Below are 21,293 nucleotides of genomic sequence, written 5' to 3'. Positions count from 1 at the left end.
TCACAGCTTTTGAAATATTCAGAAACACTCACTACCAATTCAAATTGCATAATCAAACTATTAATAAAAACATTTCCAAAGGTGTAAGTAGGCATCATTGGTTGAAAATAAATTAGACATTTAAAAATATCAAAATATGTTAGGGGCGCCTGGATAGCTCAGTCGGTTGAGTGTCGGACTTCTGCTCAGGTCATGATCTCACGGTTCGAGCCCCGCATGGGGCTCTGTGCTGACAGCCCAGAGCCTGGAGCCTGCTTCGGATTCTGTGTCTCCCTCTCTCTCTATCCCTCCCCTGCTCATGCTCTGTCCCTCTTTGTCTCTCAAAAATAAACATTAAAAAAATTTTTTTTAAAATACCAAAATATGTTAAAACAAATTTCATCTTTTTCTTTTAATGTTTTATAAATTATTTTTTCCTGCTGTATGATCATTGGATCAAAAATATATTAAAAAAGTAAACAACACACACACACACACACACACACACACACAAACTCCACGTCTTTTTCATTCAGAGCCTATCATTTACTACTTTGGTGTCCATCTGTCTATCTATCTGATATATATTTTATATTAAGAATTTATTGGTCTTCTAACCCTGCTTTTATCATGTAATAATATGTTGTAAACACCTTTCTCTGTCAATAAATTCACTTCTATTTAAAAAAATTTTTTAAATAAATTAACCGTTAAAAACAAACTTTTAAAAATAAACATTTTTGGGGTGCCTGGGTGGCTCAGTTGGTTAAGCATCCAACTTCAGCTCAAGTCATAATCTCATGGATTGTGAGTTCGAGCCCTGCATCATGCTCTGTGCTGACATCTGGGAGCCTGGAGCCTGCTTCAGAGTCTGTGTCTCCCTCTTTCTCTGCCCCTCCCCCACTCATGCTCTGTCTCTCTCTCTCTTTTTCAAAAATAAACATTAAATAATGAAATAAATATAAACATTTTTAAGAATAGTTTTAGACTTACAGAAAAATTACAAAGATAGTACACCTAGTTCCCAAGTATTCTGTGTCTGGGGCATCCGGGTGGCTCAGTTGGTTTAATGCCTGACTTGGGCTCTGGTCATGATCTCGCAGTTTCTGAGCTCGAGCCCCACATTAGGCTCTGTGCTGACAGCTCAGAGCCTGGACCCTGCTCTGGATTCTGTCTCCCTTTCTCTCTGCCCCTACCCTGTTCACACTCTGTCTCTCTCTCAAAAATAAATAAAACATTAAAAAAAATACTCCGTGTCCAGTTTCCTTTATTAGTAACATCTTATATTAGTATGATACATTAGTCACAATTAGTGAACCAATACTGATATGTTATTATTAACTAAGATTCACGCTTTGTTCAGATTTCCTTAGTTTTGGCCCAATATTCTTTTTTTTTTTTTTTTCCCTTTCAAGGATACTACATTTCATTTAGTTGTTATGCTCTGTAGTTTCTCAGATGTTCCTTGTTTTGGATGACCTTCCTTGACAGTTTTGAGGAGTATTGGTCAGATATTTTGTAGCATGTGTCTCTATTAGAATTGTCTGACATTTTTCTTATGATTAACCTGCAGTTATGGGTTTCTGGAGAAAGGCCACAGGAGTGACATGCCATTGTCATCACACGAGATCAAAGGTACATACTATCAACATGATTTGACAAGCTGATTATCACTTGGTTGAGGTGGTGTTTGTCAGGTTGCTTCTCTGTAAAGTTACTCTTTTGTCACCTTCTTTCCAGAAAGTCACTATATGTAGCCCACACTTAAGGAGTGGGGAGTTATCCTTCCCCTCCTTGAAGGTGGACTATTTACGTAAATTATTTGAAATTCTTAATAAACTTTTTGCAGCCTAGAAAAGACTCTAACACTCTCCTTAGCTTCCGTTGCCTATTTTCCCTCCCTATCCTCTGGGAATCTGGCTCTTGGGGGGGACAGAGCACCTGTTGGTGTGCTGCCAAGGAGGGCATCCTGAGGGCTGTGGGGACTCATCTGTAGGTAAAAGCACCCTGTGCCTTCTCTCTTTAGCCTGTGATCCTGTGCCTTCTCTTTCTTTCTCTTGTTCCCACTCCAGTTCTTCCTCTGCCTCATGGTTGATCTATTTTTCTTCCGGTTTGCTGCTAGCTTTGTTTATTCTGTCTGCTCACCCATCTTTCTGCCCATTTTCACCACGACTTTCTCAAAGGGAGCTCTTCTACCTGTACCAGCTCTTTGCTCCTCGAACCCAGAACTCAGTGTATAGAACGACCACCCTGATGTCTTTCCAGTTCCCAGGCTTAAGGAAGGCCTGCCATTCTCCCTCTATTCCTCTGGTTTGTTTTCTTTCTGTTCTGAGGGAGTTTCTGGGAGGGAATTGCTACCGGCTCAGGTGCTCACCCATCTCATTCCTGGTAACTGGAATGTTCCTGTAGACTATTTCATGCCTTTCCTGCTGCAGCAGGAGCCTTTGCCTTTGCCTGGCTGCCTTCTGGTGCTGCATGAGCCTCTGCCCGGCTCCTTCTTCCAGTCTGGACTTCAGGATATGGGTAGTGGCAATGGCACAGCAGTAACTGAGTTTGTTTTGCTGGGGTTCTCGGGTTGTGGTCCCCTTCGGGGTCCTCTGTTTTGGGGGGTGCTTTGCATCTACCTGGTCACCTTGCTGGGCAACTCCCTCATCATCTTCCTCACGCTGGCAGACCGTGCCCTGCACTTGCCCATGTATTTCTTCCTTCGCCACTTCTCCACGGTGGAAATCCTCTACACCACAACCGTCGTGCCTAGGATGCTGGCTGATCTCCTTGCCTCCTGCCCCACCATCTCACCTGCCAGCTGCTTCACCCAGCTGTATTTCTTTGCCCTCTTTGGCATTGCTGAATGCTGCTTGCTCACTGCCATGGCCTATGACCGCTACGCTGCCATCTGCCGGCCGCTGCATTATACTACTCTGATGAACCAGGAAGCTTGTGTGAGCATGGCAGGGGCCTCCTACCTCATGGGCATCATTACAGGCACCACTCACTCCCTCTTCATCTTCACTTTGCCCTTCCGTGGTGCCAACACAATCCACCACTTCCTCTGTGACATCCTGCCTGTGCTGAGGCTGGCTAGTGCCAGCACCTTCTGGGGCGAAGTGGGCAATCTTGCCGTCACAATAGCCTTTATCCTGACCCCCTTCTTACTACTGATCGTAGCCTCCCATGCCTGCATCCTTGCCACCCTCCTTGGGGTCACAACATCCCAGGGACGTCGAAAAGTCTTCTCTACCTGTTCCTCCCACCTGTTTGTGGTCATACTCTTTTTTGGGACTGGGACTGTTGCATATATGAGGCCTTGGGCAGGCTCCTCTCAGGACACAGACCAGATCCTTGCTCTCTTCTACACAGTTGTCACTCCTGTGTTCAACCCTTTTGTCTACACTCTGAGGAACAAGGAGGTCACGGGGGCAATGAGGCGGCTTGTGAAGAGATACCTTTGGAGCCCTTGATTCCTTCGAGTTATTGAAGATAAGGGCCTGATCCTTGGATGTTTTCAGAGGAGGGAGAAGCTAGGACCCTCGGTCCTCAGGGATCTGGCCTGCTCTGCATTGTGAGTGTGAGGTTCCCTGGCCTGCCCAGTTCGAGGGCCCAAGCCACTGACATGCTTCTCAGAGCTCTGCTTCTGGGGTCTCCTCTTATGGCCTTGACCTGTCTTGTTTGTAGGTGCAGAGCTGCAAAAACATACACTGGAGGGAAGGTTGAGGAAAGAGGGCAGTTGTGCCCATCTTGTGCGATAATTGAGCAATTTCTGCTCTTTTCCGAGGTTCAAGGCACTGTGTGGGACCATGCTTCCTGGTGATAACTCTCTTCTCCCAGACTCCTCATTGCAAGCCTTTCTCGTTCATATCAGTTGCCTTTCGTACAGCAGGAGCTCTTTCAGTCCACGTGCAAGGTCTGATCTGTGTGACTGGGTTGGCAGGGAAGGAACAGAAGCAGGGCATAGCTTGTCTGGCTCAGAAGCTCAGGCGCCAAGTCTTGCTTGGTGTTGCTTTAGGTCTGGAAGCATCTGCCTAGTACTTTGCTCATTTACAACTGTCATTCTGGGATCCCTGAGATGTTAATATTTGCTACTTAGCTTCCTTCTCACCTGCTGCCTGACTTGCTCTCTATTTTCTCCTCTGGTTCTAAGGTAAAAATGCACATATGATTTCTCTCCCCTGACCGATCAAAAGGTCCAGTCTGGCCCCTTGACTCCCAAGATGATGCCTTTGTTTCTTGTAAACTGTCCACTATTTCTACTTGGAGTCCACCTTAATATGCTGGATAGAGAGACCTGGCACCATTTTACTTTTCTTGGGAAGCCAGTTCTTGCTTGTTCGTTAACTTACTTTCAGCAATAAGCCACAGGAGGGGCCAGTATAAACAGGGAAATCATTCTCAAGACACAATAAATGGGGCTTTTAAAATAGCATTGATTTTCAGTTTACAAAATTAACACTATTAATTGCAGAAAATTTTACATTCTGAAGAAAAGAAAATAACTATTACCATTTTGACGTTAATGTTCTTGGGAAATTATTGTACTCTGGTTTCCCTCTATATATGTATATAAACATATTTTTAAAAACTAAAAATGGGATTTTATTGTCTAGGTTGTTCTATGACCTTTATTTTCCACTTTACTAAACTATATGGTAGCATTTTACCATACAAGTAGACTTCCAAAGCATGATTTTAATATCCTTATAGTATTGATATATGGATACAGACTACAATATTAAGCAACTCCTACTATTGGAATTGATAATATTTTTAAAGTGTATTTATTTATTTATTTATTTATTTATTTATTTATTTTTAAAAAGGACAGCTCCAGTTTCTTGGTGACAAACTGCAGACCAGAGATGTGTCTTTTTTTTTTTTTTTTTAAGTTTATTTATTATCTTGAGAGAAAGAGAGAAAGACCATGAGTGGGGAAGGGGCAGAAAGAGAGGGAGAGGGAGGGGCGTCTGGGTGGCTCAGTTGATTAAGCATCTGACTTCAGCTCAGGTCATGGTCTCACAGTTTGTAAGTTCAAGCCCCGTGTTGGGCTCTGTTCTAACAGCTCAGAGCTTGGAGCATGCTTTGGATTCTGTGTCTCCCTCTCTCTCTTCCCTCCCCCACTCACAGTCTGTCTCTCTCTGTCTCTCAAAAATGAATAAATGTTAAAAAAAAAAGAGAGGGAGAGACAGTATCCCATGCAGGACTGGATCCCATGAACTGTGAGATCATGATTTGAGCTGAAATCAAGAGTCAGAAGCTTAACCAAATGAACCACCCAGGCGCCCCTGGAATTAATCTTTGTTATAAATTTTGCCGAGATAGATATCATTGCACTTATGTCTTTGTATTGTTACCTTATGTTTTTTATGAGCACAAATTTCTAGAAATAGAATTGCTGGGTAAAAACTCATACAGTTTTAGAGCTTTTGAAACATATTGCTAAATTGCCTTCCAAGAGAATTCTTATTTTTTTGCAGCCCAGTTGAGGGCTGTCCAATGTTCAGGGCAAGGAAGTTGATGGATTAAGGATGAGGAGTGTGTTGGTGTTAGATGGACTAGGGAAAAGAAAGATGGAGAGGTGTGGATATTTAATATTCTTATAGTGCAGAAAAGATGTGATGAGGAAGACAAGAACCCACTTTCCCTCAGTCAGCCAAGGGCTGGCTGTGACAGAGGTGGACTGAGAGGGCAACATGGGGCATCACGGTCAAAACCAAGGATGACTTCCTGATAGAGTTGGTGTCTGAACAAGACAAGGGGAGACAATTCTTTCTCCATTGTTCTGAGCTGGGGTTGTGACAAGAAGAGGATATGATGAAATCAGACTGGCTCAGCCCAAGTTGGTTTCATGCTCTTCTCACTTGAGACGGTGACCATAATCTCAGGAAGCTGAGGTCCCCTATTTTCAGGGTTCCTGGTTAGAACTGTCAGGAAAATACAGAGTGCTCTGTTAAATTTGAATTTCAGATAAACAACGAACAATATTACAGTATAAGTATGTCCCATAAAATATTTGGCCGCAGGGATTTAGCATTGTTTTATCTTTCTGGGGAAAGAAATATTTGGGGGATGCCTGGCTGGCTCAGTCAGTGGAGCGTTTGCCTCTTAATTTTGGCTTGGGTAATGATCTTGCGAGTCATGAGATTAAGTCCTGAGTCTGGCTCCATGCTGGGTATGGGCCCTGTTTGGGATTCTTTCTCTCCCTCTCTCTCTGCCCCTCTTCCCCCCAAATAAATAAACAACAACAACAACAAAAATATTAAAAAAAATTTTTTTTAATGTTTTATTTATTTTTGAGACAGAGAGAGACAGAGCATAAGCAGGGGAGGGGCAGAGGGAGACCGAGACACAGAATCTGAAGCAGGCTCCAGGCTCTGAGCTGTCAGCACAGAGCCTGACATGGGGCTCAAACTCACAAACCGCGAGATAATGACCCCAGCGCAAGTCGGACGCTCAACCGACTGAGCCACCCAGGCGCCCCCCAAAAATCTTTTTTTAAAGGAAATATTAGGGACATAGTTACATAAAAAATTATTCACTGTGCATCAGAAAGTCAAATTTAACTGGACATCTTGTATTTTTATTTGTTAAATCTGGCAACTCTAGTCCCACGTGTTATTTGAGCAGGACTGGAACTGCAGTTGGAGATGAGGAGTTAAGTAGAAAACTCTGATCACCTCCATTAAGGAAGAAGGAAGCCCTTTGGGAAATAGAGTAGTTTCCTATGATATGAGTCCTTTGTTTGACCAGAGACCCACTCTGAGTACTTGTGTGAATGTTGGCCCTCCTGTAAGTGCAAAGGAGGATATAGGATTCTGAAGATGGAGGAGCCCAAGTCAATCCTTGTGAATCGAGGACATTAAAGAGTAGAATGGGGTCCCGTATGTCACTGGAAAGTCAAGGAGAATATAGAACTAGCTAAGGAAGGTTGACCGGAAGGCTAGGTTTTAAATGGCACTATGGCATAATGCTTTAGAGTTTGGCTTTGGTGTGGAGCAGGTCCAAGATCAAATCCTGACTGTCATTTACCATCTTTGAAACTTTGGAAGATTTCTTAACATGTTTATGCCTTCATTTCCTCAACTGTAGAATAATGATTACAAAAGTTTCTATGCTTCACAGGATTGTTGTAAGGATTAAATGTAGCCTCCTCCAGTCATTCTTTACTATATGACCACTTAGCATGATCTGAAATCAACTTGTTTATTAATTTGCGGTTTCTCTCCCTTCACTAAAATATATGTCCCATAAAGGCAGTAATGTTGCCTGTCTTGTTCACCAGTGTATTCCTAGTGTCTGGCATATAGTGGATGTTCAGAAAACATTTGTTGACTGGGTCAATAAATATAAGAGAATTGCTTCGCACAGTGCATGGCAAATAGTGAAGTGTAAACTAATCTATTTTGATTACTACTATGATTGCTACTATTATAATTTGTTATTTCTTGAAAAAAATTTAAAATTTATTTTAGAGAGAGAGAGAGCAGGGGAGAGGGGCAGAGGGAGAGAGGGAATCCCACGTAGGCTCCATATTCAGTGTAGAGCCCAACTCAGGGCTTGATCCCACGACCCTGGGATCATGACTGATCTGAAATCAAGAGTTGGACACTCAACCAACTGAGCCACCCAGGTGCCCCTATGATGACTTTCATAGAGATTTTTTAAAAGTTTAGTTATTTATCGAGAGAGAGAGAGAGAGCGAGTGCACATGAGCAGGAGAAGGGCAGAGAGAGAGGGAGAGACAGAATCCCAAGCAGGCTCTGTGCTGTCAGCACCTGATGTGGGGCTCCAATGCACAAAGTGTGAGATCATGACCTGAACTGAAACCAAGAGTCGGCAGGCCATTTAACAGACTGAGCCACCCAGGTACCCCACATAGAGGTTTTTAGATCTTAAAAATTGGGGACTTTCTCCGTTGAAAAGAATTCCTCTAGGGGCACCTAGGTGGCTCAATGGGTTAAGCAGCCAACTTTGGCTTGGGTCGTGATCTCGTGGTTTGTGAGTTCGAGACAGCTGGGAGCCCGGAGCCTGTTTCAGATTCTGTGTCTCCCTCTCTCTCTGCTCCTCCCCTGCTTGCACTATGTCTCTCTCTCTCTCTTTCTCAAAAATAAATAAACGTTAAAAAAAATTCTTCTAAAGTTGCTGGAAAGTCTAAAATGTGTTACGTTGAGGGCCTGAATGCAGAGTGCATGCTTAGGGCAGAGCCCTGAGTCCAGCTGTGCACTGAGTGTGGAGCCTGCTTAAGATTCTTTCTCCCTCTTCCTTTGCCCCTCTTTCCTTCTCTTTCTTCTCTAAAAAAATGTGTTATGTTGAAAAAGGTAAGGAGAAGTGGGGTGTGGGCTTTTGAAGAGAGGGGATTTGGAAATTAGGAAATCTTGATGCACACTGTGAGTAGAGATGGGCCATGGAGGAGAAGGAAAAGGGTAGCAAGTGAGCAACTCTGGGGTGGAGAAAAAAGAACTCTGGTGGCATACAGAGCTATAGGAATCCTGGAGAACCAGGCTTAGAAAATGATTAGGAACCAAGAGAAGTTTAGAGACCAGAGTTACAGCTAAGGTCACACCACAAGAGTGGTCTGATTAGGAGGCTGTTGGCACTGCCACCATTGGTTATTGGTGACTCCTCTGGCACTGTGTGGCTCTGCTGATTATGGGCCCTGAATGGCACTGCTGCCATCACCAAAATGAGTTGTAAACTTTCCTCCACTCTTTGTATCACTCGCACTCAATTTAAAGTCTAGCACTAGGGCTAACCAAGGTCATAGGCTTGTGTCTTGGCTGCCAGACTTTAGGGAAAGCCAATATTTTGGCCTTACTGTCTTCTGTATACCAGGGTGGAGATTTGTCTCTCACAAAGCTCTTAACCACCAACTCAAAGTAAATGGCGAGTTGTTCTCAGCAGTGGTGGTAACTGGGTTCGCTTGGTAAAGGGAAGCCCCTTTTGTCAAGTTCATGCATGGCCTCCTTTCTTGCCATGACAGCCATTTTATTCACAGGTTCATTATGAATGAACTGGGCATGATTTTCTGGGGAAGGAGGTAGATGAAACTTTTTTTGTATCTCCAGGATGTGCTTGGGCTCCATCTGAATTTAACATTACCACTTATTTTTTAAAAGTTTTAATTTAAATTCCAGTTAGTTAACATACAGTAACACTATCACTTATTGATGAAGTGCTATTGAGAATGCCTAGCTTTAGGCTGGGTGGATCATGTTACACCCAATGTACAGAGGGTGATACAATTCAACGGGTACAAGTGAGAGAGGGGCAGAGAGAGAGAGAGAGAGAGAGAGAGAGAGAGAGAGAGAAAGGGAGAGAAGTAGAGAGAGAAAGAGAAGCAGGGCTCATCCGAAGCGGGGCTTGTGTTTTTTTTGCCCAAAGTGGGGCTGGAGCTCACCTGAAGTGGGGCTTGAGCTCACCCAATGTGGGATTCAAACTCACGAACCATGAGATCATGACCTAAGCTGAAGTCAGATGCTTAACGACTGAGCCATCCAGGTGCCCCCTTTTTCCATATTTTTTAAAGAAGTTTTTTTAATGCTTGTTTGTTTGTTTATTTATTTATTTATTGAGAGAGAGAGAGAGAGAGAGAGACAGAGAGAGAGAGAGACCTGAGGAGGGGCAGAGAGAGAGGGAGAGAGAGAATTCCAAGCAGGCTCCACCCTGTTAGGACAGAGCCATACATGGGGTTGGATCCCATGAACCATGAGATCACGACCTGAGCTGAAATCAAGAGTTGGACCCTTAACCAACTGAACCACTCAGGCACTCCAGTTTCTTTTCTCATCTTAAATAAACATTTGTGCCTAATTTTATATTAGTAGTTTTTTGTTTATTTTATTAAATAGGGCCATCTCAAATTATATAAGCTTTAGGTCCCACAAAATCAGGATCCATCCCTTTGCCTACCACATAGGGTTTTTATGGGAGTTAAATAAGACAATCACTAGTCAAGAGGGTATTATCATGTTATTATATGAGTACAGTATGTACTCAAATGGTATTAGCTATTATTATTACTGTTTATTCTGGCTTAAATGCCTTTCTGTGCTTCTGGTTAGGCCCTAATCACTTCCTTTATGCCTCAAATTTCTACCAGGTCACTGCACTGTATGCCCCTTCTTTTCAATGGAGAGTGTGCTGGAATCATCTGGATTCCAGTTACAGCAGTGGGATTTGTAAGTGGTAGACATTTGTCTTTTATTTTATTTATTTATTTTGGTCTTTTCACTATCTTCCAAACACCCCTCTAATGTTTGGGAAGTTTCCTGCCTTGTAAGTCCCCTTTCTCCAAAGTAGTAGCCAGAAAACTTCTATTCCTAGCTACCTTTGTAGCTAGGGCACTGGCATGTGACTGTGGTTCTACTATAAGTCATACATTGGTTTGGAGTTGAGCAATGTGGCAGAGGGATGTAGAATTTATGGTCTGGAGAGCGTGTGGAGAAGGCATCTGGCTCATGGGGACAGCTGTGGCAGAACTCTGATGTCTGGGCCCGAGGGTCATCAGTATGCACTGGACAGTGTTGGGTGAACTGAGTCTGGTGTCAGTGGTATGGATGCTGGAATGCCCTTGTGGAGTGTTGAGTTTCATCCCTGATGTGTGGCCGAGGACCTTGAGTCTCTGCTTCCCTTGGAGACTGCACTGCTAAGTCTTCTTTGATCAATTCCTCTCTGCTTCAGATGATCAGAGCAGAATCTGTGGTTTGCAGTGGGATGCCCTAAGAAACTGATTAGTGGTCTCTGGCTCTTTTTCTGCCACTGTTATCTATTCTTCACATCGCGACTAGAATGATCTTTTAAAAACTCAAATCCCGGGGCACCTGGGTGGTTCAGTTGGTTAGGTGTCTGACTTCAGCTCAGGGCATGATCTCATGGTTTGTGAGTTTGAGCCCTGTGTCAGGATCCCTGCTGTCAGCATGGAGCCCACTTGGATCCTCTGTCCCCCTCTGTCTCTGCCTCCCACCCCCCACTCTCATGTGCTCTCTCTCTCAAAAATAAATTTAACATTAAAAAAATTAAAAACCCCTCAAATCCCATCTTGTCACTCAGGATGAGTCCCCATATTTGTAAGTGACCCCCAATACCCTTCATGATCTAGACTGTGTGGAGGTGGGAGCACATCTATTATCACGTTCCTTAGATTTTCCACAAAATGAGGGGATTTTTAAATTCCTTTCAAAGAAGGGAACAAGGGTGGGGACATCTCCTGCCTTTCTGTCAAGACTTCATCTCTTCTTCTGGGGAGGAGGAGACCTCCTGCTGATAGTGTAGAAAGCATATTGCCCATGCATGGCCTAAGCCCTCTTTGGCTTTCTTTCTCAGGCTGCCCTGCTTGAGGCTGCATACACTTTTCCCCCCTTCAGATGGTGAGCTCAGGGGTAGGCCTGTTTGGGTTGATTTGTAATTTGTACAGATTCTCCACTTGTACCTGGGGGGTGATGGTAAACGTGGGGAATAGGAAGCTCATTTTGACCTTGGGTTCAAGCCATATCCTCCAATTCAGTAATAAAGCTGATCTTTTGCTCCCTATCTATTACCAATATATTTTCTTAGTTAGGAGAGAACCCAAAATGGAGACAGATGCGTGGTTAACTGAACCTCTTCACACCCCCACAATTTTGGTCATCCCTTATCTCTCCCTCTTGTCTTGTCACTTCCCCATTGCTTGCTATACTAGATTGGAAAGGATGCCTTATGGCTTATAGTGTGTGGGCCTTTTGGACATTTTCTTCCCTTTCTTCTTACTCCAGGTAACTTCTTGTTATTCAGATTTAAGTTAAAATATCCTCTCCTCCCTGAAGCCTTCTCCATCTTTCTCAGACTGGATTCAAGACCTCTTCTTTGCTCCTTATCATCTTGTCTTGCTGCTATCTTTGGTACACATCTATTGAAAATTATAAGTTTGTAACTGCTTATTAATTGGCCTGCTTCCCCCATTAGTTTGTGTTTTATTCTCCTCTGCCCTGTATTCCTGGCATACAGTTTGACATAGTATTTTCTGAATGAAAACCTTGAACTTCCTAAAGGGTGCATTATCGCACACCGGAGGGCCACTCCTATTGGAAGTGTTCTGTAAGAGAATGATCCCCTAAGCCCTTGGTTTCTGCATTTGTGGGGTCTCAGAATAGACACAGCCCCAAGCCTATTGCATCTGGCCATAAACAGCCTTGCCTGGGACTCCTCAGGGGGAAGCCCAAAGGGAGTGGGGTTTGGTAACCCTGAGAAAGAAAAATGAGCCATAGCCATAGCTGTTCAGGGAAGCCCAGGAGGTGCTCTGCTATCTTCATGTCTACTCCAGCAGCCAGCTCCTGAGTGTCTGCTGCTCATTGTGGACAAGAGGCCCATGGAGCTGTTAAGGAGCTAGACTTTCATGTGCTCAAGGAGCATAGAGTGCAGCCCAAGATGTGGCCCTCATGGGTTGGAGGATGGGGAGTTTAGGGGGCCTCCTGAGAGGTCAGCTGTTCATAGTGGTCCTGAATACTTGTCTTCATGTATATCCAATACTTTTGTCTGTTACCTGCTGGCCCCACTGTGGTAGCTAAGTTGGTCTCATGGTGGCTGCTGTAACAATGCGTGTGCATTCTGCACATTAGGGCTCCAATGGTACTGTATTGAAATACTTAACATGAAAGAGTATGATTGGATACAAAATACTCTTTCATTATTACAAAATTTCCTCTTCTTTTTTTAATTTACTATTTATTTTTGAGAAAGAGAAAGCGCGAGCATGGGAAAGGCAGAGTGAGAGGGAAAATCCTAAGCAGGCTCTGTGCTGTCAGCGCAGAGTCTGACGTGGCTCGAACTCATGAAATTGTGAGAGTATGACCTGAGCCAAAATCAAGAGTAGGATGCTTAACTGACTGAGACAAAATTTTTCAAAATTACCATTTGTCAATGAAAGAAAAGGAAGAGCTAGTAAATATAAATAGGTACTTGCATATAATTCTAATTACTGCAAAATTTTGAATGACTTTGAAAAGACTTTCCATTTTTTATCACCCACTTACGTGAGTAGTTTTCTTTGATGGTGACTATCAGTTATTTTTAAGAAATCGGTACTTAAAGATCTTGATCAGGAGGCATTTAGTCATTTTCCTTATTTTTATTTTTTATTTTTTCAAGAGAAAGAGAAAAAGAGACAGTTTGTGCAAGTGGGGGGAGGAACAGAAGAGAGGGAGAGAGAATCTTAAGCAGACTCCATGCCCAGAATGGAGCTGGACCAGGGCTTGATCTCTATGACCCACTGACCATGAGATCCTGACCTGAGCTGAAATCAAGAGTTGGCCGCTTAATTCACTGAGCCACCAGGCGTCCCCATTCAGTCATTTTCAAGCACAAAATCTAATATAAAAATTATGTTTACAGAAACAAGCTCAATTTCTTATAAAAATATAAATATTTTATTTGGAAGTTTTATGTAAAACCAATATTTAAAAACTTCTGTATTACTGTATATTTTATTTGCCTTATAATTATATAGTAAAAAGACAGTGCAATGAATTTTTTTCCATCAAGCCCTGATTGGAAACCCCTTCAGTTTATTCCAGCGTGCCATTCAAATATTAGCACTTTCTGTGTATGCCATTATGTGAGGAAGGTTGGAAGTATGGCAGTGGGCCACTTTTTCCAGGAAGACTTCCAGAAATACCCTCAAACTGTTATCAATCATTTACCTTCCAATGCATGATTATACATTTTTATAATGACTCTCATTATATGCCTCTGCTGGATTGTTTTCTCTCCACTGCATTCTCCTCATGACCACCCCCATTATATTAGGAGCCCCATGAGATCAAGGACCTCATCAGGTCTTTTCTGAGTATCAGGAGTGCCATATAGCTGTGGGCTCCTTGATTCTGTAACTGTTTGCGGATGTTCTCTGACCCCAAGTTCCTTTTAGCTGGTCTTTGTTTCCTTTTTTTTAAATGTTTTTATTTATTTTTGAGAGACAGACAGACAGACAGACAGAGTCCAAGTTGGAGAGAAGCAGAGAGATGGAGACACAGAATCTGAAGCAGGCTCCAGGCTCTGAGCTGTCAGCATAGAGCCTGATGCGGGGCTTGAACACATGAACTGTGAGATCATGACCAAAGCTGGATGATTAACTGACTGAGCCACCCAGGTGCCTTCTTCTTTCTTTCTTTTCTTTTCTTTTTTTTTTTTTTTAACATTTATTCACTTTTGAGAGACAGAGAGTGAGTGGGGGGAGGGGAGAGAGAGAGGGAGACACAGAATCCAAAGCAGGCTCCAGGCTCTGAGCTGTCAGCACAGAGCCCGATGTGGGGCTTGAACTCATGGACTGTGAGATCATGACCTGGGCTGAAGTTGGACGCTCAACTGACTGAGTCACCCAGGCACCCCTTAGCTGGTCTTTCTAAACAGAGTCTAGACCATTTTATTCCAAGTACACCAGGGTTAAGGTTTTCCCTCTGATGCTTCCAGCCTCCAAAGGGATTGCATCAGTCAACATTCTTGACAATGACAGAAGCTACCTAGATAAGGAAGCAGAAGAATAATTGATTAATAAAATACAGAGAGATGGGGACCATGCCAGGGACTAAGCTTCTAGGAGTAACTTTCAAACATCACCTGATCAGCTGAGGAAAGCACTGGTGTGGCCACCAGGAACCAGATGCCACTTCTATGCCAGAAACTTGCTGCTGCAGCCTTTTTTGTTGTCCCCTGGGGGAGAGTGCTGCTCCTTGTCTCTTGTGAGCACCAGCTAGTTAGGCACAAGTGCAATGATTGGTGAAACTAGGTCATGTCCTGGAGGGCTGGGAAGCATTTTCAGCTGCACAGAAGGAAGTGGTTCCTCTGCCCACCAGACTTCTAAAGAGGGGAATTCTCCAAACATTGAGAGAGGGTCAAATGTTAGGTGACCACAATGAGTGTTAAATGTTTACTCTTTGGTCTTCTCCAGGATGGCCCCAGGGCTTCACCCAGTCTGAGGTGCTGGTGAAGGAGGTATGGGATCAAGCTGATGGTGCACGATGGGAGGGGAACAGGGAATCCAGGGAGATCCTCTTGTCCAGATGGACACTGTATGGCCCATTGTGGATGATGTCAGAAATCAAGGGTGGGGAAAGGCAAGGAAAAATATTTATGCAGAATATTTCAAGTGGGAATAACTCTCTCTCTCTTCTTAAAGGCCTTCTTAAACGCGCTCAGAAGCGCGTTTCTGGGAGAAAACTAGATCGAAGGTCCAGGCAAACTCCTTCATGGGCTCTGGGTCAGTCACTTAGTTGGTGTCAGTTTTATAGAAATTTGCCTTCCTTACTGACACAGAATTCTGACTATTTGTATAGACACAGCAATCACCTTGCTCAGGGATTCAGAACCATCTAGAAGATGCTCTTCCCTATAAATGTTCTTTCTCATGAACAGCATTGCCTTCTATTCTATCTTGTCCTAATTACCCATGCTCTGATAGTGAGTCTGGGGTATGGAATAGGAGGTAAGATATAGATTTATCTCTGTTTTAACTCCAACACTTTCTGCCAGGAAGCCTTATTTCTTTGAGGTGCTGCATGGTTTCTGACAGCTGAGGTTTATATCTAACACCTGAAGGCTGGAAGGAAGAGTAGTCAGTGAATGAACAGATATCCCCTGAGTTCTTTCAAGGTGAGGAGACCTGTCTCTTCACCATGTGCCACAGGGCTCCTGCCACCTCCTTGTTTCGAAGGGTATAGATGATGGGGTTGAGCATGGGTGTGACAACTGTGTAGAAGAGGCTGAGGATGCGGTTCATGGTGACAGAGGAGCCTGCCTGGGGCCGGATGTAGGTGATGCTGGCTGTTCCAAAGAAGAGGAAGACCACAAGCAGGTGGGAGGAGCAGGTAGAGAAGACCTTGTGGCGGCTCTGGGTGGAGGCCATTGCCAGGATGGCACCCAGGATGCGGGCATAAGAGGCGACAATCAGAGAGAAGGGGACCATAATGAAGACCACGGTGGCTGTCACCACAGAGATTTCACTCCTGTGCTTCCCAGCACTTGCCAGCCTCAGTACGGGCAGGATGTCACAGAGGAAGTGTGGGATGATTGGGTGGCTGGGGAAAGGCAGAGTGAAGATGAGGGAGGAATGAGTGGTGGCTGTGATGATGCCCATGAACCAGGAGATACCCACCATAGCTGTGCAGGCCTGCCAGCTCATGAGGGTGGAATAGTGCAGGGGCCGGCAGATGGCAGCGTAGCGGTCATAGGCCATGGCTGTGAGCAGGCAGCACTCTGTGATGCCCAGGACAATGAAGACATACATCTGGGTTGCACAGCTCTGGAATGAGATGGCCCGGGGGTGTGGGGAGGCCAGGTCAACCAGGGTCCTGGGCACGATGTCTGTGGTGTACAGGACCTCCACCACTGAGAGGTGGCGCAAGAAGAAGTACATGGGGGAGTGCAGGGCAGGGCTACCCTGTGTTAGGAGGATGATCACAGAGTTACCCAGCAAGGTGAGCAGGTAGACCAGAAGTACCACCCAGAACAGGGGGCCTTGCAGGGCCCTGAGATCAGAGAATCCTAGAAGGAGAAATTCAGGCAGAGTCTGATTTTCCTCAGTCATCACTTGAGGCCAGGACCTATGGCGCAGCTAGGGAAGAGATGTTTATATAGAAATAATCAGCATTTCTGTAATTTAGTAAAGCACTTTCATACAGTCCCTCTGGAATCAACTGAGAGAGTTAGGGTCTCCAATTTATGGATGAGGCCATGGGTCTTGGAGGGGTTAAATAATTTGCCTGAAATAATACCAAGGGAGTTGTAGGCCTGGGACTTGAATCTAGGTTTCTTGACTCCAAATTCCCTCTATTTTCTATGGTTCCCTGTGCTCGGAGTCCTGGTTCAGGGCTTGATTCCCATATTCCCATGGGTACAGACCCCAGCCCTGTACTTTGGATATGTCTTCAGAGTGGTGAGGGCACAGTGCTATATCCTAGGCCCCTTTGTTTCCCCTGGACTGAAACCCCAGCTTGAAAGAGACTATGTAGCACCCGCATTGGCGACTCAGCCAGGGACTGTCCCAAGCCAGTATCTGGTGATCACCATGGTGGGCTATGGATTTAGAATGCCATCCAACGGTGGGATTGTGATAATACAGCACAATTGTATCATGCTTTGGGATTCTATGAAATCCTTTTTTCACAGATTACTGGGTTCCAGTCTGTTCCATGAAGGGAGTGGGACAGGGACTGGCCATACTGTACTTTGCTCTCCTCTCATCCAGGTCCCTGTGATGAGCTACACCAGCTACTCTGTTTTAGCACACTCTGCTTTCCCAGGCCTTCTTGCATTTCCACAGAGTGCCCCCTGAAGAGAATGTTTCCATGCATTCTATTAAAATCCCACTCACCCTTCAAGCTCAATTCAAATTCCACCTCCCCCAAGGCAGCTTTTCTGTTCCTCATGGTCAGAAATGATTTTAGGATTAAATGTGACCACTGAGGTCATATATTTCAGCATGACTTGGGTCTTATCAACAACATTTTAGAGGAGTGCTGTGCAGTGTCTGTCTGCACATCTGCAGCAGTGGGGAACTTACCACCTAGTGAGATAGCCCCATTTAGCTTTGGTCTCCTCTGCTTGTAGGACAGGTCTTTCATTATATTTGTCTTGGCTAGATTCTTAGTGTTTTACAGAATGTCTCACCGCTCTTGTACCAGACAGCCCTTCAAGTATTTGAAGAAAACACCTTTATCTGGGTTATCATGAGTCATTAGTTGTGCCTGGGTCCCAGGACTTAAAGTTTTTAAAAATATTTATAAATAAATATAAATAATATTTATAAACAAACAAACAAACAAACAAATATTTATTTATTTTTGAGAGACAGAGACAGAGAGAGAGAGAGAGAGAAAGAGATCGAGAGAGAGAGGGAGGCAGAAAGAGAGGGAGAGAGAGAATCCCAAGCAGGTTCCACACTGTCAGCACACAGCCTGATGCAGGACTCGAACTCTTGAACTGTGAGATCATGACCCAACCAAGAGTCAGATGCTTAACCAATTGAACTACCCACGTGCCCCAGGTCCTAGAACTTTTTAGTGTAGTCTCCACTGTAAGACCCTGCAGGACAGTTGGGGTGGTAGTGGGGGGCTGTCTGTTTTAACTGCTGCTGGTGCTTCCCAAGTGCCTGGTTCCTGCCAGGCACCATGCCAAAGGGCTTGACATTCTCCAAATCATTGGATCTTCACAGCCACAATATGACATAGAAATCTTTACTTTCTCCGTTTTACAGATGAGCAAATGAAAGCGCAGATAGTATTGATAACTTTCTTAAAGTCATACATCTAGTAGCTGAGGGTGTTTGGGCTTACATCCAGACCTAACACCAGAACCTGTGCTCTTAATCAGTTCTCAACTGTCTTAGAGGTGAGTTTTCATCACTGGGACAACTAGTATGGGATCTTGCACATGTCAAGTGTTCAGCTGAATATGTATTAGATAAATGAATGAATCCTGCTCATGAAGATAGGGGAACTGATGAATAGAAAGACGAAGTGATCTGCCTAGCATCGGGTAGCTAGTGAGACAAAGACAGGATGCTGGGCCCAAGTTTTGTAGACGTCTTGGTTTCTAACATCTGCAGAGCTTTTATCACCTGCATTCGCCTCACACATGATATTAGCCCAGACATCTTCATCTGTAGGTAGGAGAGTCTCAAACTTTCTGCCTATTGCTCACAGACCTAATCTTTCTCCCACCTCCACTTTATCTCTTTACTATATTTTTTGGCCTTATGTCATTTACTCTATAGCTCACATTTAGAAATTGCCGTGTGCTGGGCATTGTGCACTATCTTGGGTGACTTCATAACAGCTCTAGTGCTAGCTGTTATTTCTTCACTGCAGATGAAGAACAAGAGGTCTGAGAGCTTAAATTACTGACCCAACATCACATGATTAGGGAGTGGCAGAACCAGAATAGTAACATGGAGCCTGAGGTTTCAACCATCATGTCTACCGTGTCTCTCACAAGGCCAACAGGCTTACCCTACACTTCTGGGAGATAAACTCCATCCAGTGAGTTTGGATAGAAGAGGTATCTGAGTCCATTCATTGGTCCTCTTCACTCCTATTTATAACCCTTCAGATGCTCACACCACTAATAACCTATGGGATAGGTCTTGTTATTTTGAAATTTAAAAAATATTATTTATGCAATTAAAATATTTAGGAGATATTTGGAGTAAAATCATCTATGATTTCCTCATTTTAGTTATTTTCTTTCTTGTATATTACCCTCAAGTCTTTGTCCCACCACCAACCTATTTACATGTTTGTAATCATAGTGTATATATAGTTTTGTCTTACCTTTTACCCCCAAAAGTTTTATTTATTTAAGTAATCTCCACACCCAATGTAGGGCTCCAACTCTTGACCCCAAGACCAAGAGTTGCATTCTCTTCTGACTGAGCTAGTCAGGCGCTTCTTTTTCCTTTCCTTTTTATTTTTTAATTAATTAATTAATTAATTAAATTAAAAAATTTGTGAGAGGGAGTGGGGCAGGGGCAGAGGAAGAGGGAGAGAGAATCCATGCTGAGCGTGAAACTGACATAGGACTTGTTGTGAGGCTCAGTCTCACGACTGTGAGATCATGACCTGAGCCAAATTAGATGCTTAATCAACTGAGCCACACAGGTGCCCCTTTCCTTTCCTTTTTAATGTTTGCTTGAAGCATTTTGCCATCAGATCACATAGTATTCTGAGTGATCTTATTCAAAGTTCTTGTAGTAGTCTGTTGAATTTCTCGACTACCATTTAACCAACACTTCTCATACTCTTGCAACTTAAATTCTTCCATTTACTGTATTTGTTATTTTAAATAATGGTGCAGACAATATCTGTGTAGGTATCATTTTGTTTCTGTTAACTTATTCCCTCCGGAAAAATTTCCAGGAGTCAAGTAATTGGCTAAGGATATGGACATTTTTATGGGTCTTGTCATGTAATATGTATTTTTGGATTTCCTTTAACTGAACACAAGTGGCAATGCCAGCCTTCCTTCCCTGAGTAAATCTGGGATTCTTCTTCATCCTGTCTGTCCTCAATAAGCCTCTCTCACCATTCCCACCTCATCTTTGCCACACCTTGAGGATTGACGTCAATCCTCTAATTACATTTTGCCCCAAGATATCATCTGTGAAGGGAGAGAGATGTTTTTCTTTCCTCAACTTATACTCTCTCTTCCCTTCTCTGTTCCCAGTTCCATCCTCCTTGTTTGCACTCTGCCTCTGTAAATCTCCCTCTTAACTTCTCTTATCTCCCATACATCCTGACATAGTTGGGACAATTTTCTGAGACACTGTCCCTGAGGCCACTCTTATCTTTTTCAAAATCTCCCACAGAGGAACAGAGAGGGCAGACAGTCCTTCTGGGTTATAGACAGGGGCTGAGACATTTTGTTTTTAAACATATAACATAAAATTTACCATCTTAATTACTTTTTCATGTACGGTTCAGTAGTGTTAAGTATATTCACATTGTTATGCAACAAATCCCCAGAACTTTTTCGTCTTGCAAAACTAAAACTCTATACTCATCAATTTCCTGTTTTACCTTCCCTGTGGCTCTTCTGAATGCAGAACTTCTCACCCCTACCCCTTCAGTAAGTCTTAATGACATAGGAAGGCAGATAATTCAATCAGATAATTGGTATGTTGATGGAGCAACAGATAACTTGTGGATAACTGGCTAGATGGACCTAAGACGAATGGACAAAGGCACGGCTGGCTGACTGACTGATCAGCCTAGAGAGTCCTGAATGCAGGAGGTGAGACCCTCAAAAGGGTATAGGAATTAATATTATCCTTTAGGGGTAGATTTGTCATCTTTGGGGCAAAGGAGCTGGGATTCTGGAGCCCACTGGGGGATGTGGGAAATGGGGGGATGACCACTCTTATTAAGTCAGGGAGGTCTTGGGGAGCACAGCCAGACAGCTTGTCTTTGTTCTTTCAGATTTTTTTTTTTGCCTAAAATATTAATCATGGGAGCTGCACATAGGTGTGTGTGTGTGTGCGTGTGTGTGTGTGCGCGCGCGCGCGTTTGTATTGGGGAGGGTATGGGACAGCAAAGGAGGATGCGAGCAGCTCCATCTGTGGGCTCTGAGATGGGGACCATTGACAGGAACCTGAGGAAGAACGTCCCAAGTTTTCATCAGACATTGACCATAGGCAGTATGGAGACTATGAATGCCCACCCGATTTACATACTACTGTAACCCACCAGACCTGCACACTCAGCCCACTGCCTTACTTTCACCACTTTGCCACACACACCTCATCACACATTGGAAGGTTTGCATAGTCTGAGTATACACACACTTGCCTTGCTGTA

The 21,293-nt window shown here is 43.9% G+C and overlaps 2 protein-coding genes across 2 annotated transcripts; one reads left to right on the top strand and one right to left on the bottom strand.

The window, feature by feature from the left end:
- Positions 1–2,498: 2,498 nt before the first annotated feature.
- LOC106986863 (olfactory receptor 9-like) lies at positions 2,499–3,440 on the top strand. Its single transcript, XM_015085069.3, has one exon. The coding sequence runs from the start codon at positions 2,499–2,501 to the stop codon at positions 3,438–3,440; it is 942 nt and encodes a 313-aa protein (XP_014940555.3).
- Positions 3,441–15,589: 12,149 nt separating this feature from the next.
- Positions 15,590–16,528, bottom strand: LOC106986864 (olfactory receptor 10P1). Its single transcript, XM_015085070.1, has one exon. The coding sequence runs from the start codon at positions 16,526–16,528 to the stop codon at positions 15,590–15,592; it is 939 nt and encodes a 312-aa protein (XP_014940556.1).
- Positions 16,529–21,293: the final 4,765 nt, after the last annotated feature.

Source organism: Acinonyx jubatus, chromosome B4, assembly GCF_027475565.1.
Source record: "Acinonyx jubatus isolate Ajub_Pintada_27869175 chromosome B4, VMU_Ajub_asm_v1.0, whole genome shotgun sequence".
In the NCBI taxonomy this organism is placed as follows: domain Eukaryota; kingdom Metazoa; phylum Chordata; class Mammalia; order Carnivora; family Felidae; genus Acinonyx; species Acinonyx jubatus.
This window is presented reverse-complemented; position numbering and strand designations above follow the sequence as displayed.